The 17,086-nt window shown below is 44.6% G+C and overlaps 2 protein-coding genes across 3 annotated transcripts in view; one reads left to right on the forward strand and one right to left on the reverse strand.

Annotated features, from left to right (window-relative positions):
• The first annotated feature begins 81 nt into the window (after positions 1-81).
• On the forward strand, positions 82-5,046 carry Tmem252 (transmembrane protein 252). The gene is made up of 2 exons (NM_001007738.1): positions 82-407; positions 3,321-5,046. The coding sequence occupies exons 1-2, from the start codon at positions 133-135 to the stop codon at positions 3,601-3,603; spliced, it is 558 nt and encodes a 185-aa protein (NP_001007739.1). The 5' UTR covers positions 82-132; the 3' UTR covers positions 3,604-5,046.
• A 3,691-nt stretch (positions 5,047-8,737) lies between these two features.
• Positions 8,738-17,086, reverse strand: part of Pgm5 (phosphoglucomutase 5) — a 187,773-nt gene continuing 179,424 nt past the window's right edge. Inside the window, 1 exon segment of one of the 2 annotated variants that reach the window (NM_001191953.3) lies at positions 8,738-9,968. In NM_001191953.3, the coding sequence (NP_001178882.1) occupies positions 9,879-9,968 (90 nt within the window). In that variant the 3' untranslated portion in view covers positions 8,738-9,878. 2 annotated transcript variants of the gene reach the window in all.

Below are 17,086 nucleotides of genomic sequence, written 5' to 3' on the forward strand. Positions count from 1 at the left end.
CTGCTTCATTTAATTGTTCAAAGGCCATTTGCTCCTGTGTATAAGGCTGTGACCTGGCTAGGGAACGCACTTCCCCCAGCAGGGCTGGAAGCAGAGGAGTGGCAGGGTCAGACAGACTCCAGAAAAGAAAGGATGCAGAACCGGACTGGGCTGGTGCTGTGCGCCCTCTCCCTGCTCACGGGCTTCCTGATGATTTGCTTGGGGGGCTTCTTCATCTCCAGCTCCAGCTCCCACTCCCACAGGAATCTGGTCGTGGCCTATGTGCTTCTGCCTCTGGGCTTTGTGATCCTTCTGAGTGGAATTTTCTGGGGCACCTACCGCCAAGCAAACGACAACAAAGAGATGTTCAACCACGTGCTTAGACAGCACCTTGCTTTCCAGGACCTGCCCCTGGCTACTGTAGACAGGTACGTGCGGAGCGCCAGAGGAGGGCTAAGAGGAGTCGCAGTGTGGGAAGGGCACTGAAGCAAAACCCCATTGTGGATCCACTTATAGGAGGCTATGCAGCTAGGCTCAAGATTCCACCATTGGGCAATGCGCTCTGGGACTGTTGTGCATGGGGGAGCAGGGCTGCCTTTGGGGAAAACAAGGAGGTAAGAGGGAATTTTCTTAGGTAAGATCCTCATTCCCACAGCAAAAATTCACATAAAACAAATTAAGGGGCACAACCCCTAGGTTCTTCCTACGTTTGGAGGGTGATTTGAGTTAAAGGCAGGTGATGATTAGATGGCCCCTATAACCTGGGTACCGAGTTAAGAAGAAAATCCCAGTCCCACAATAAACAAGCAAGCAGAAGTCAAGTCAGTCCAGCAACTTCTGTGACTAAGGGAAGTTCTAGATGACTGATCTTTTAGGTGTTCTGATCTCACTTCGCATGAAGGATGTATTCAAGGGAAGATGCTAACAATGATGCAAAACCAAAGAGCAGCATATACACACACTACAATATCACTTGGCCTTAAGACAGATCGAATTAATTAATAGACACGTGCCATAGATAGTTAGACACTGCAAACATTATGGCAAGTGATACCTGCCAGACAGAAAGGACAATGACTGTACTATTTCTGCATATGCCAAGAGCTACCACAGTCACTTATACTACAGCCACTTACACCAACACCAAGCAGCTGCCATAGCCGCTTACACTTAGTAGCTCCTGTAGACAGGAAGTAAAATTGTGGTCCCCAGGCCTGGTGAGTGTGTGTGTATGGGGGAGTTATTATTTAATCTATGGGATTGTAGTTTGGAGTGATACAAAAGTTCTAGGGAGAGTTTTGCAGCAACATTAGATCACTAATATCACTAATGCCCTCACAAGTAACACGTGTTATTTATATTTTATCCAAAGGGAGGGGGCAAAGATTCAGGTAACCTTGTGGTTGGTTAACTTAGCATTGATCTTCTAATTCTTGTCCAAACACAATAACATTGGGTTTTTTTTTAAGATTTATTTATTTATTATATATAAGTACATTGTAGCTGTCTTCAGACACACCAGAAGAGGGCATCAGATCTTATTACAGATGATTGTGAGCCACCATGTGGTTGCTGGGATTTGAACTCAGAACCTCTGGAAGAGCAGTCAGTGCCCTTAACCACTGAGCCATCTCTCCAGCCACCAAGAACATTGTTCTTAAGGCATAGGGTGTCTTAAGGTATAGAATGTAAGAATCCATAAGTCCTTTTGTGTTCTTCATGCAAGAGTAGAAAGATCATAACAGGTTTTAATTATCCCACGTACTTTGAATAAGAGTCCTCTCACCAGTGACTGTGTATTGTTGGGATCCAACATAACCAAGACAACAATCAGAACCCACTTCCAAGGTCAGTTAGACTAACGAGGGATTCTTTGGGTTTCATCTTAAATTAAGATAACAGAGTGATTTAGAGGGTACATCTAGAGTGATTGTGTATGTTTGTGTGTTTGTGCATGTCTGTACATGTATGTGTGTTTGAATATGCATGCATGTATATGCCCTTATGTATGTATGTTTGTGCAGGTGTTTGTGTGCTTGGTTTTGTGTGTGTCTGTGTGTTCATGTATGCATATGAATTTTTGTGTATGTTTGTGTGTGTGTGTGTGTGTGTGTGTGTGTGTGTGTGTGTGTGCTGGCTAATAGAAAATGACGCATCTGAAATTTACCAATTCATATATTCTCTTGTCTGGAGTATTCAAAAAGTAAACTATGAGTATCTTGACGTCCTCATCGCCCCTTCCTGCTGCATCATGAGATGCTTATCACACAGAGTCAACCTGAAAAGTTCTGTATTTCAAAAGCTTGGCACTCAAGATGGGTAGCGGGGCAGTGACATCCAAGGGAGTGTTCTTACAGTGACAGAATCCATGGGAGCAGTCTTTTCGGCAATCTCTCAAGTGGTTCCAGAAGAGCTCACCTTTCTGTCCCCATGACTCAACTTTAGCTATTCCTGGGAAAGGTCAAGACTTCCACTGTACAGTAGACACCTCCTCCTCCAGCTTGGAGATTTGGAGTGGAACAGTGGCTACAAATGGCAGGCTCTGCTCTGTTGTGGTTACCCTCCATAAACACTCCCTTTGGCACTGGATAGATTACCTCTATAAATACACAACTCATGTAGGCTCACCCTGTCTCCCTTCCACTTGCCACACCCCCACCTTCATTCATGATGGAGGAGCCAGAAGCACTTAGAAATTAGTTAGATGAGCAAGATGACCACCATGCCTGTCAGCTGAGGTGAATGGCTCTTAACATGGGCAGGCTGGCATCACTCTGTAAGTGAAAGCCCCACAGAAAGCTCTCAGCTGATGTCTTTTGCAACCGGAGTGTGTTTCCTATATTTTCTCTGAATCTAGATGCCCAGGGCTTGCCAATGTGTCAGGAGAGAGTGGTGGCATTTATTCTGTCATGGACCTGCATGTAATGGAGGTCCTATTCATTATTTTGTTGCTTGTGAAGGTCTGAGGCTTTGAGAGTGGAGTAGAAGATGATATGTGTGAATGGTAACAAGGATTTGACATGGTCAAAGTCCCTGTGTCACCTAAAGCTGATAAGGTTAATACACTGAATGGCTGTTTCTCAGACTGAAAGAACAAGCGAGGTGGAACCACTTGGAATGCTGTCTGAAACAGGAGGACCTGCTATGGCTGACAGGGGGCTCTTCTGGAAGGATGTGCATGCGTTTTTAGAAATCGGTGATGCCAGAAAAGTACATCTGTTTCAAACTCTGTTTCTTAGCAGTTTAGATTCACACAATGTAAGTTGAGAGAGGCAGACATATGCTTCTTCACCATCAAGGCCTAAATAACACATGCACATTTGTGGCGTTTCATTCCACAGGCCTGACTTTTACCCCCCGGCTTATGAAGAGAGCCTGGATGTTGAGAAACAGGCTTGTTCTGCAGGCAGAGGGCTCCTAGGATTTCCTCCTCCTCTGTATACAGAGACAAGCCTTGAACCCCAAGACAAAGACAAAAATGACCCACAACCAGAGGCCCCGCCACCCTACCCGGAGAACATAGCAGTTGCAGCAGCTACAGTGAAGACACAGGATGCTGAGGAACCGAGCACAGTGCTGAAGGCCGGGGCTGTTCTCCAGCTCTCAGAACTCGCCAGCTGCTGAGGAGAGAGCCTGGCCAGGGACTGGGAAGTTGCTCTGCCACCCTGCACTGGAGCAAGGCCACTATGGGTTCCGGTGACTCAAGTTTAGCCTTTCCAGGCAGCATGGGGCTCCAGAAGGGGATAGCCACCAGCAGGAAGTGGGTGCAGGAAATTCCCACAAAGCCCAACCTAGATGAACCTTAGACCACAGAGAAGGGCCCTTCCACCTCCTTCCTAACCTCATCACCTCAGCCTGAGCCTGGAGACACATTGGCTGTGGGTTGGATGCCATAACCCTTCACACGCTGTGTCCAAAGAATCAAAGGAAAGGATGCTTGGGTGGCAGCCCTGGTATCACCCCACTGAGTGGGCTCCCTGAGTGACACCATCGCTCACACACACCATAGAAGATGTCTTAGGAACCTAGGAGTGTTGTTTTGTATCATTGTATTTTAATTATGTGTGTCTTTTTCTTCTATATAAAAGAGACTGTAACATTTGCTTCCAAATGGTTCAAACACAAGGTGTTATTTCCTAAAGAGGTCTTTCTACAAGCACACAGGAGCTCTTATAGATTCAGGTTGACCAGATAGAATACTTAATTCATGATAGAGAGAATCAAACATGAGGTTGATATACAGCTTGCTATAAATCTTGTGCAGATTAAAATATGTTTCTATGCAGTTTTCAAAGATGCACCCTCGCCAAATTCAGAACGTGAGTGATTAAAACTTGTAAGGCCACATCTCTAGTACTAGGATGATTTTGGTGTCTCCAGAGAGAGAACTAGACTTCTAGGTTTAACCCAGTGGTCCCTCCCTGGTTTCATTTTCTTTGTGGGAGGTTTTGAAGTCAGAGAACATGCTGGTGGAAGGACGCCAGCAGGACACTCAGGGTGAGGCACTGGAACATGGATGAAGATCTTCATCTCCTGGCCTCCAATTCTTTCCCTAGGGAGTGAGGTGTCCGTGTTAACATCTAACAGTTACGCCATGCCTTCCAAACAGCAGGTCCAAAGAGCCCTCCTGTACCCTTTGTTTAACCCTCACCCCATCTTTACAAGGTGAGGGCTATGACCATTCCTATTTTCACAATGGGTTAATTGAGGCTTCAAGACTTCAGGGACCATGTTCAAGAAAACAGCGGCCTGAAGGAAGGCGAAGAACCCTGCATTGAATCCATGACAATGAGGGAATGGCTAGAAGGAAGGCCATTGGTGGTTGTTTAGCAGGAAAGCAATCGTTTATTAGCAGTGAAATTTATTGCTCCTTTCTTGTCATTTCTTTTCATCCCTCTGTAGGGCAATTTCCCCTATGGGTCTGATTGGCCAGCATTAGGAGACTTCGAACCAGATTCACACCCAGAATAGATGGTTTTTGTACAACTGGGGGTTGGCTAAAGCGAATGTTGAACTCGTTTTGTGTAAATTGTGTTAGTCCATAAGACAATAAATTTTGTATTCAGAGTCTTTTTAAAATTTATTTTGTGGGCTGTGTTGTACACACATGTGTATGTGTACAAGTGCTTGTGTGTGCACATGCATGGAGTGGTCAGGGGCTTCAGTTTCAGGTAGGTTGGCTGGCAAGTGAATTTTCAGAGATCTTCCTGGCCCATGTGAAGATTTAAACTAGCTCCTCCTGCTTTCACAACAAACAAGCCTACCCACGGAGCCAACTGTCCATCACCTCAGACTTTCCTTCCCCTCCCCCTTTCTGTCACCTTTTGTATCACAAATCAGTAGAAGAACATAAGTCATGGTAACATTCTCCACAGTATGAAGATGAGTTTGTATTTCCACAAACCCAGGCATCACTGACAGCAGCCATTGCTTCCGTTTTAAAAAGAACACTAAAGGCAGGCATGATGACACACACCTACAACCCAAGCACTTGCAAAGTAGAAGCCGGAGGATCAGGAGTTCAAAGCCAGCCTTGGATACATAATACGTTAGAAGCCAGCCTTGACTACATGAAACTCTGCCAATGAACAAAGGGAGGGAGGGACAGAGGAAAAAAGAAAAAAAGAAAAAAACAGCACCAATTCATACTTCTTCACATGTTTCTAAGATACATGTGCTCTGACTCAAGAGTCAAGAACCTGGGTATTATGCAAAGAAAGCTTGTATTTTAGAATCCCACCAACTAGAATCCAGTGAACAAGTCAAAACAATGTGTCCTCCTATAATGAATGATAACTTACGCCCTAAAGGATGCTCTCAGGGAAAGTACCTCTGGCATCTTCATTCTTTCTCAGGTTTGTGATCAAATGGAACGCTGCTGGGTTGGGAGCCATGGCTCCATGGATATTGCAGAGAGCATTCGGACTATGAGACAATGAGGAGAAGAAAGTCTCCATGGCAGACACTGTTTCTCTCCCTTATCTCCACCGTGAATGATACCCATGCCCCAGTTGATAGTTTTATGTTGATCAACAAGTTTAAGTAATTGCCTCCAGCACCAAGAAGATCAGGGTGGCAAGGTCAGTAGAGAGTACACGATGCTGGCTGGGTCCTTGCATATCTGCATTGTACTGGGCTCTGCCTTGACCTCTCCATGCAAAACCTACAGGTGATTTCCCTGACACATCTGTTTGTCAACATTTCCTTAAGTGCATTGTTTTTGATGAAGCATCATTTATGATCACCTACACGCTAGGTGCTGAAAGAAGAAGAAAGAAGGGAAGTCACGCATTTGTAACCCATGTCCCCACCTCGTTCTATAAAGTTCCACGGCAACCCAGGGTTACACACTGGTGAGCTGTCGACTGCATGGGATGTTTCTGCTGGTAAGGCCTCCGGCTGGTTGAAGTGGAACAGCCATTCTGTTAAGCTCTGCTGCCCCAGATAATCTCTTGCCATTTGTAACTGTCGATGGTCCAAACACTGATTTACTAGCCGTGGGCATGGAGTCATCTTCCTTTCATTATCCACAAATGCTTCTCATCCTCTACATCAGCCATAGCTCATGGATCTGGCCACTCCAGCCTTATATTGACCCGTGGGTGGCCAAACAATGCCACGAGACTATCATTCTTGCCATGATTAAGTGTGGCCAACTCTAGCTTAGGGCTCCAACAAGGATGACCATCAATCTAAAATGTCTTATGTGAAAGCATTTATGACCTGCAAATATAATGGACACATTCTGCAATTTGGAACAGTAAGACTTGATAAATGTTCTCTCCTTAAAAATGGCTACCCTTACGTGTGAATGCATGGATGGGTACACATACCTGTGGAAGCCAGAGGGCAATACTTTTGGAGACAATTTACCATCTGAGACATCTACGTACCCACCTCCCTTTTAAAAGGATGATGAGGAAGTTAAATAATCCTGAATGAAACAAAGCAACCTCTTGTTTTGGGGGAATGGCGGGCATCTGGCAGGCACAGTATTTAAACCCAGGTTCTTCCTATAAATGCCTCCCTGGCATTATTACATACTACACATTTCCAAATCCCCTAGATGCATGGGATGACGTCCTGGTTATATGTGTATATGTGTATGTGAATGTATATGTGTATGTATTTGTGTGTGCGGTGGCTTGCTACTTTCCAGAGGCATATGCTGCAGTGAGGGAACCCCTTGGTGCTAGAAGATCACCAGAGTAGCCTTAATAGTTACTTTACTTTAACCATAGCCTCTTCTGTGATTTACTGTGCAGGTTCTCACAAAACTCTTAAATGTCTCATGCTGCTCATTTGTATTTTAAAAAAGATGATTGTGTGTGTGCATGGGGGGCACATGCCAGGACACACATGAAGGTCAGAGACAACTCCTTGGAATGAGGTCTCTCTTCCTACCTCTACCTAGATTCTGAGGATTGAGCTCCAGCCCCTTGTTAGGCGTCTGCAGTAACGCCTTCACTCGCCCTCCAGCCGTCTCAATGACCTTCTGGTCGTTTGCTCTTCAAGGCTGGCTATTGGGCCTCCATCTTTGACAAGCAGAGCATCATGTAGGGAAGAATGTGTTGCGGACTTCCTTCTCACATGGGAATAACACAAGAATACACACATGCAATCCCGGGTTAAGGCACAAATAATTCCTCAGCAATGTGAACTTGAGAGGGTCCAAAGACAGGCCATGTCCTAGAGTCTCCGAGGGAGACCTACTGTTTGTTAATATAGCTGAGAGAAAATGGTGGCCTCTCAGATCTGCTGCCCTTGATGTCACCTCCTGTGTCTGCCTGAATGTCACCCACCACACCAACTGTGGTCCCCAAAGTCAATCTCTCCTCTAAGTCCTGGCTAACAAGGACTGTTTCGTCTTGCTGCTTCCATTAACCTCTGGCAAGTTATACAAATAATTATGGATCCTGAGAAACGCTGTTCTTTAGGAAAAGTGTCCTGTTCTGGTGTCCCACGATTTCTGAGTCATTTATCATCTGTATGTCCCCATAGCTCATGCCTGCATTTCTACTGTAACATGGATGTCTCTCCAATTACTTCTGGGTTTTTGTCACAGCCAACTCTCCCAAAATTGTGAATTCCTAAGAGCAAGAATAACTTCATCCATCTTCCTGCTACATCAAAAAGAGAAATGTGCCTGGGGCAAGCTACTCAACTAGTGTTTACTGAATGAATGAATGAGTGAGCGAGCAAATAGGTGACTATAAATTGAGCTACTACATACACATTTAAAAAAGGAAAGAGAATGTTGAAGTAGAATAACTTGAACTTAAAAGTTAGAGATGATTTAAGTTCAGGAACTTGAAAACAAAAAATACTTGCTAGGCCAGCGAGAGCTGACAAGCCCAAGGACCTGTGAGATCACAGTGACCACATCTCTACCGTCAATGAATGGACAGACATTATCAGTGACCTTTACTCCAGAGATAGTGAGAACAAAAGCCACAAGGCAAAAGTTCTCCATTTGTGACACACTTTTTATAACTTAAAAAAAATAATCTCAGCTAAAAGCCGCCTTCCCATTATTCCAAAGTAAACCATGTTATGGTGAATGGCTAGATGCCATTTTAATATTTGTTGATTCCCAAAACTGATTTTGAGCAATTCAGTGTTTTAGAATCCGTTTGCCAAGTCGTCAGAATGACCAACAGTTGTGACAGAGTTGTGAGTGACTGATTTAATCACAGTAGGTGACAACTGCTCGAATTGCAAAGCCGCAAGAGACACAAAGGAGCTGAGGTCCACAATCTTATATGGAGGTTAAAATAAGGAAATTCTGGTTTATTGGCTACTAAATATCCTAGCAAGTTTTTGACAGAAGCGCGGAGAGAAAACGGAAACAAACACCTATCTGGGAATGTTTCCTTGCGGCACTGACCTTGATGACAGCGATCATGCCTTGCTTAACAGTAAAGGGGCACTAGGTCACCTCCTCAAAGGGTGTGATAAGCCAACCTGCAGTTCCCAAGGGAGACAAACATAAGCAAACACATCCCATGCCTGGCAGAGGACTCTGCCCTAGTCCATGTGCCTGCAGGAGCTGCCAGGTCCCTTTCCCTCAGGCAAAGAGAGCCAGCTGTGACAATCCACCTCTCTGTCCCAGAGGGCCCACAACTCTCCCATTAAATACTCCAGCCCCTTCAGAATCCTTCATCTGCCGCTGGAAAATCCTTCCCCACTGCACAAGAAATGGCTACATTCAGAGGGATGCAGCCAGCTTGGCAGCTAAGTGGATACTACACGCAAAATAAAAGAAAGGAAAGCACCTTCGTGTGTGTCTTGTTGGAGGTGTGTCATTGTGAATCATAGAAAACCTAGAAGACTAGGAGAGCTAGTGCAGAGATGTTGGCAGGCTGGGAAGCATGGCCATTGGATGGCCAGTGGGAGGGGTGTGTCGCCTAGAAGTTCTAAACCTTCCACCATGGCAGATCCGAACAAAGATGCAAATGAGTCTTCCTCTATGGTAGGGAGTCTTCTGCCCACCCAAAGACCTTAGATCTCTCTCTCTCTCTCTCTCTCTCTCTCTCTCTCTCTCTCTCTCTCTCTCTCTCTCTCTCCTGTCTCTCAGAATATTTTCTCACAAGACACCAGAAATATACAGGGGCTGTGACTAATAGTTCCCTATCTTTCTCAAAAGGAGTAGCGCTTTGGTGTGACAAAATCCAGGTCTTAAACAGTAGTGAAGCTCTGACAGACAACTAAAGACCCTGCTGCATTTGGAAGAACTGGACAAACCAAATTAAAAGGGGTACATCCCCCCATTCCCACCCTCCTTTTACCCCCCACCCCAACAGCAAAATAGCTTTTGTTTCTCCAGAGTCCTAAGAGGCACAAACAGGAAGCGAGAAGGCATGGTGAAGCATCTCTCCCAGTGCTCTGCCGCCCTGTGCTTAGGTGATGACGGTGGGTCCTCTCCGGCCAGTTCTCTCATGAATCTGGGATATTTTCAGCGCAATGGCTATGAGAGGGCTCAGCACTGCCTGGAAAAGAAAGAGGGATGATAATCAACTTGAAATCAGTTACAGTACAGGCTTTGGATGGATCTCTACCTTAGAGGTGTGGATTCAGACTGCATTTTGCAGCGACGGGAATGGGCAGGATACAGAAGCAGGGCAGAAAGCGGCTCTATACTCATGATAGGGACATGCATAAGCCTACGACTAAAGAAGACTGAATTCAGGAAGTCTGGCAACCTCCATTCTTCCTCGGATACATGAATCCCTTTTAAGTTATAGCCCCACCAAATCCCTGCCCACATTCAGTGTGAGGGTAAAGTCCATTCCTTGTCCTCCCACCATCCTGACATTTCGGAGAAGATGGTGCAGTGCTAATGCTGTAGAACAAATGAGTGGATCTATCTTCCTGACCTGTACCCCCTGGCCACTGAGCTTCCTCAGTGTTTCCAGAGTGGTGGAAGTGGCTTGGAACAAAGTTAAGCAAAGGACCAAGCATCACTTCTTGTCCTTCAGTTGCTTGTCTGGTTTCTGAAGAGCAGAGTGCGTACCCCAGACACACCCATAAGACATAAATTACAAAGCAGTGGGGAAGCTGGTCTGTCTGCAGTCTTCAATCCCTGACCCTTAGCACTTTGCCTTAGGGCTTGCCTCAACTGAGGACATTCTCATATACATTTTTACTATACTCAAGTGTGTGATCCACTTCTGTTCATCAAACAATATCACGTTTCAGTATGGATTGCCCATGTAAATTTACATATAAGTATAAAGTGAGTCCATTTAAAGACAAAATTCAAACCAAAGGTATTGAGAGAGAAGAATTGGGCAGTAGTGGAGTAAAAAAATAGTAAAGATTCCATAATTCTGGAAAAAAAGAAGCCTGTGCTTAGAGAGAGGCATTAAAAACTGACGGGAATTCAGGTTTGCAATCAGACAAAAGAACATACATAGGGCACAGATAGCTCAAGTCGTCTGGTAAGTACTGAATACTCAGAGAAGCCTAAGAGACCGAAAGCCAGTCTGATGTGAGGGGACCTAAATGCTGGGGTGGGGTTCACCAATTTAATTCACTCTGCAGTGGAGGCCCCAGTGGAGCAAGGATCATAATCAGAGCAGGGGACATGTTAATTTGGGGGTATATGTTTTACATCATTAAATTATACAACCTCAGTGATGAACAACCACAAGTAATTTCACTTCATTCAAATAATTGAATCAAAATTATTTTAATATAATTACCAAAATAAACAGTAAGGTGTGAGTATGCACATAGAAAGATTTACTATAAAAATGAAATTCAGTGATTTGAAGACAACAGAGAATGGCGATTTGATAAATTAGATGTGCATGAGATGTTGCAGGATATTGGTGAGAAATCAAAACAAACAAATAAACCAATTCTTCAGCTTCCTTACAATGGCATTTAGGTTCCTGTTGGGAGATGTTTTGTGCACTATGTATTCATATGCTGATTTCTGTACCCAGAGATCCCGTTGCAGTCTGGACTTTGGTAGGACTCAGGATTTTGTAAAACGTTGTTTTCCCTCACCCCCTGATTGGTTCAAAATAGAGCTGAATAGCCTACAGCTGGTCAGGGAGGCTAAGGAGGAACTTCCATGCCCTGAGAGGGAGGGAGGGTCTCAGGCGGGTGGACTGAAGGAAGATGAAATGGACACATAAATCACTTGTGCTGTGAAAGACACAGTAAGCGGGACATGTATGCACCAGGACATGTATGCATCAGGACATGTATGTACCAGGACATATATATACCAGTACATGCATGTATACACCGGGACATGTATGCTCCAGGACATGCATGCACCAGAACATATATGCACCTATACACTATTCTCAATACATCTTCATTTTCACTGGGGCCATATTGCAAGAGTCAAAGTGTAGAATTTTCCACCTGCAGCACATTGGGCTCAAACAGTGTGATACAGGTTACTCTATCATTTACAGCAACCTGATCAGGCAGATATAGAAGTGATTGTTATCATTAAAAACCCAGAAAGGAGTTGGAACACGCAGGCTGGCAGTCAAGCGGCCGCTTGGTATACTCTATGGTCTCTTATTATAAACTCAACATATGCTGTCCCAGATGTCAAACGAATGCCTCTAGGGTTCAAAAGAGCAACTTGCTACTGTTGTGTCTTCCTGCCCTTTTGGCTCCGGTGAGTTGTCAGCCTGCCATTTGGATTTCTGACCCCAGGGATTGCCAAGAGGACCATGCCCTGCATTCACCATGGCTCCTCCTGAGAAGTTGGCCTTTGCCACAATCTGATGGGTGTGTCAGTAGTGTAGAGTGTGCACACAGTGTGTTTCCTGAGTGGAAGTTCACAGTGAACATATACTTGAAAGTTTTGGACCAGAAATACCCTCCCTGGATAGGATTTAGGGCAACAAAACCCAAGCCATGGTTTAGACATTGTTTGAGTTTGCCCCTGAGGACCCATGTATTGAAAGTTTATCTTTGGATAAACTTTGGGAGATGTTGGGCCTTTAAATGTTGGGAGACAGTGGTCCTTTAAAGGATAGAGCCTAATGTTAGGTCTTTAAGCCAGATGGTGCTATGTCCTCCAAGGGACTATGGGAATACAGCCTCTCTGGCTTCCTGTGTAGAGACAGGATCCCTTCATTTGATACCTGAACCTGTTATGACACTATCTCCTGTTAGGCCCTCACCAGAAGCAGAACAAATAGGACTGTCAGGTCTTGGGCCTTTAGTCTCCCGAACTGAGCCACCTGGGCCTCATTTGCATAAGCAGCATATGAAGATTTTGGAGTTGGTATTTTCCATAGCATTCAACTCATCGTGACTGACGATGACATTATTTACTACTATGTGATGAAAAATGCCATCTCAAAAGCAATTTCAAATCAGGAGTTAGGAGGAATGAGCCAATGTGCTGGAGACTCCGCTACTGAAGTACTTTCTTTTAGGCCCAGATCAATCTTTATTATACTAGATACTCTGAGGGTCACTGCTATAGGTCAGGGCTAAATATCTTCCAATAATCAATGTGTTAAAAGTCTTGGTCTTCCAAAACAACAGTCTGCAAAATAGGAAAAGATTTTCACCAACTCTGCATCTGACAGAGGGCTAATTTAATATATATATATATATATATGAAATATATATATATATCAAGAAAGTAGACATCAACAAAGTAATCCAATTAAAAAATGGGAGACAGATTTAAACAGAATTCTCAACCAAGGAATCTCAAATGGCCAAGAAGCTCTTGAAATGTTCGACATCCTTAGCCATGAGGGAAATGCAAATCTAAATGAGTCTGTCACACCTGTCAGAATGGCAAGCCCTTAGTGGTTGTGTTAAGAGGTCTGACATATGCCTAAAGCAGGAACAAGAGGACTTCAGCTCCAGCCATTTTGAGTAACTCACCATCGGTTTTCCCATCACGCACTGACATCATAGAGCTGGGTATGATGGGAAAACTATACCAGAGCCCTCTTGGGATCCATGGATACATAGAATAGATCATGGAAGTATGCTGCTAAGTTGTGAGGAAGCTTATTAAATAAGATCAGCTGATAACAGCAGCCAAGGGCACTGCTTTGGTAGGTCAGGAAAGAGTTAAAGCTGGCTGAACAATAAAGGAAACTCTACAGTAAGTGCATTAATTCCCTATATCAGTAGTGCCTGGCTTTATTTCCACCTCCAGCACAAACTAGACAGGGTATTTAATCTCTTGTGCCTTACTTTTCAAATTGGAATCTAATAATAGCTATTGCCGCACAGAGTCAAGAGCATGAAACAAGATGATATATGACAGTGCCTGTCACATAGTAAACATTCAATTAATATCCATGCATTAATGATGCTATTATCAAATGCTCCCAGGCAGTTTTAAGTCATGATACTTTTACAAGCATCAAGTAGCTCTCAGATACAGGATGTTTGGCTGGTTCTTTTCTCTATGGACCAGCAACTAATATTCAGATCAGAAGGCCATACCCTGTCAGTCTTTAGGCTGACACCCAGCCGGTCGAAATTCCGAGCTGTTCTTTCAGATTCGTGCTAATGAGCATGGATGAAGGGATCTTTTTCTCAGCTCATCACGTGGCAGGGGGCCTCTTGGTCAACACATTCCACAGCTGACAACAGCATTAAAAAGCAAGCTGGCACAGTGGTTACCAGGCAGGCAGATATACACAGCCTGTTTCTCGGCAACACCCTTTGCTGGTGTTGGGGCTCTGTCTATGAAGTGCCCAGGGACTTCACCCAAGTACATGTATAAATGCACAGTAGGAACTCCACACATGCGTTGTCTTCTCCCTCTTGCCTAAGCAGATCTGGACACCAGAAAATATCTCCTGGCTGGGCTTAACTCACAGGGAATACACATTGAAATATTGGCTTCGATTTTGGATTCTGAGGTTTTGATTCATTGTGAACAGTTTTTGGGTGTGGACATAGGTAACCACTATGAATTCAATACCATTCTGAATCCATGTGCCAAACTGATCTTACAAACAGACTTTGAGGGGACAGTCTTGTGTTGCTTTCTTGATGAGGAAACAGAAGTCCGGAGGCATTGTGTTAACGTGCTGGAAGTCGCAAGGCTGGTCAGTGCTCTGAGCTGAGCCTCAAAGTTGGGCAGATGCTAGCACAGGTGACCCCTCATCCACTCATAGAGAAGCTTTCCTTTTGAAGTCTTTATCGTTGTTGTTTTGGTTTTGGGGTTTTGTGGGAGGTGCAGTGAACTTTATTGATGGTATCAAGAGAGTAAGTTTCCCTAAGCCCCTCCCTTATTCTGCGGTCTGGGATGGAAACTGTGAGGGAGATGCTCAGTGTGGGACTGAGTTGAGACAGGGGCTCCTCAGCAGCTGAGGGCCTCTCTCTTGCTCTTGTGTCTTGAGTCCTTGCTGGTGTGGGTGGTCCAGGGTTTCTTACTCCTTGGAGGTTGTGGAGGCCAGGACCCTGTGGCTGTAGCTGTGTTCATTGTCATACCAGGAAATGTTATTGACAAAGTTGTCAGTGAGAGTAACCCTGACACCAGTCCCAGCATCAAAGCTGGAAGAGTCACAGGAGACATCCTGCTCTTCATTACAGCCTAGAACTCCCTGTAGTGGGTCCTCAGATGCCTGCTTCACCACTTTCTTGATGCTGTAATACTTAACAGCATGTCAGATTCATGATGGACACAATGGAAACAGGTATGTGGAAGTCTGATGTGCCAGTGAACTTCCCCCTCAGCTCTAGGATGACCTTACCCTCAACCTTGGCACCAGTGGACACAGAATCATGTTCTGGGCTGCCCCATGGCCATCATGCCACATTTTCCCAGAGGGGTCATCCAGAGTCTTCTAGGTGGCAGCGATGCCATGGACTGTGGTCACGAGTCTTTCCACAGTGCCAAAGTTGTCATGGATGACCTTGGCAGGGGGTGGGGGACCACTGAGCAGCTGGCGGTGCAGGAAGCATTGCTGACAATCTTGACTGAGTTGTCATATTTCTCATGGTTCACACCCATCACAAATATGAGACATCAGCAGAAGAAGCAGAGATGGTGACCCTTTCGGCCCCACCCTTCAAGCGTGCCTGGTCTTCTCCACAGTGGTGAAAACACCAGTAGACGCCATGACATACTCAGAACCAGCATCACCCCATTTGATGTTAGCAGGATCTCACTCCTGGAAGATGGAGATGGGTTTCCCCTTGATGACAAACTTCGCATTCTCAGCCTTGACTGTGCCGTTGAATTTGCCATGGTTAGTTAGAGTCATACTGGAACATGTAGACCATGTAGTTGAGGTCAATGAAGGGGTCATTGATGCCAACAATGTCCATTTTGTCAGATGTGTAAACAGCTCTGGTAACCAGGTGCCCAATATGGCCGAATCCTGCACTCCGACCTTCCCTTGTGTCTCAGGGAAGAGACTAACACCACACAGGATGATGTGGGAAGATGCAGCTGTCTCTGGACCAGACAGGAGCCTTTTCAAAAACAGAGCCATCTGCGTGCCTATTCTGTGAAAGGGTTCTTTTCCAGGTATGGCATTTGAAATTAGTCCTTTAAGAACTGTGAGTGGCTGTAACTCCAGTTCTAGGGGGAATCCAACGTCCTTTTATGGCTTCTTAGGGCACTGCACACACGTGTATGGACAAAATACCCATGCATGCAAAATAAAAGTAAAAGGAAAGGAATTGTAAACTGTTATAACCACACAGATGTTTATTACACTTAATCGACTTGAGTCGCACGCAAAATTGATGTTTGTGCTTCTGAGAATAGCGGGAGTTGTATGCAAGCCTGCTGGCTGGCTGTCTTTAGCAGTACAGCCCTATTGCCTGCACCAGAGATGTTCCAGAAGCACAGTTCTGTGAGACTAAAGGCTTCTCTGTCCGGTTCCTTCAGAAGAACGTTGACCATCAATGAGTGCTGCATTTTATCAAATGTGTCCCGTGCTTATGTCACCTTGCTTTTCAACTTAATTGGCTTTGTGACAGAGGTGGCCCTTTCATTCTCTACCCAAGGTTAATTTTTACATGTGTCTCCATGTCATGAAAAGAATTTTATGTTTTAAGTCTCTTGGCAAGGCCTCAATATATGCCTGTTAAGTTGGGTGTGTTTCACTAATCTGTTTTAGCCCTAATAGGATGTTTGCTTGCTCCATTAATTACTGAAGCAGGGTTAGGAATATTTTAGGATTAGTAAGGATTCCTTTCATTTTTTTCCTTATACTTTCTCCAGTCCTTTGGTTTAGAGATTTATATTTCTATTTCTTGGGAGAAAATAAGCTTGGCTTTTATTTTTGAAGAGTCCCTCTTTAACTTTATCAGTGACTTTGACCTTAAAGTCTACCTTATCTGAAATGACTGGTACTGTTTTGGTTATTAGTTATGTGAGTGTAACACACACACACACACACATACACACACACAGACATATACACAACTCCTTCTCCCCACCACACACACACACACACACACACACACACACACACACACACACGCTTACTTCTCAGTTTGAAAACAGTCAAATGCTGAACTTTCTTTTTTTCTTTGGACATAGTTTTTAGAGTTTATCCCTTTAAAATCTCTTTTGTGGAGAATGTAAAGAGTCCTGAGAAAATGTGTATTGTCTGACATGGGCACAGCCATGTCAAGG

This window comes from Rattus norvegicus, chromosome 1 (genome assembly GCF_021556685.1).
Source record: "Rattus norvegicus strain SHRSP/BbbUtx chromosome 1, alternate assembly SHRSP_T2T, whole genome shotgun sequence".
In the NCBI taxonomy this organism is placed as follows: Eukaryota; Metazoa; Chordata; class Mammalia; order Rodentia; family Muridae; genus Rattus; species Rattus norvegicus.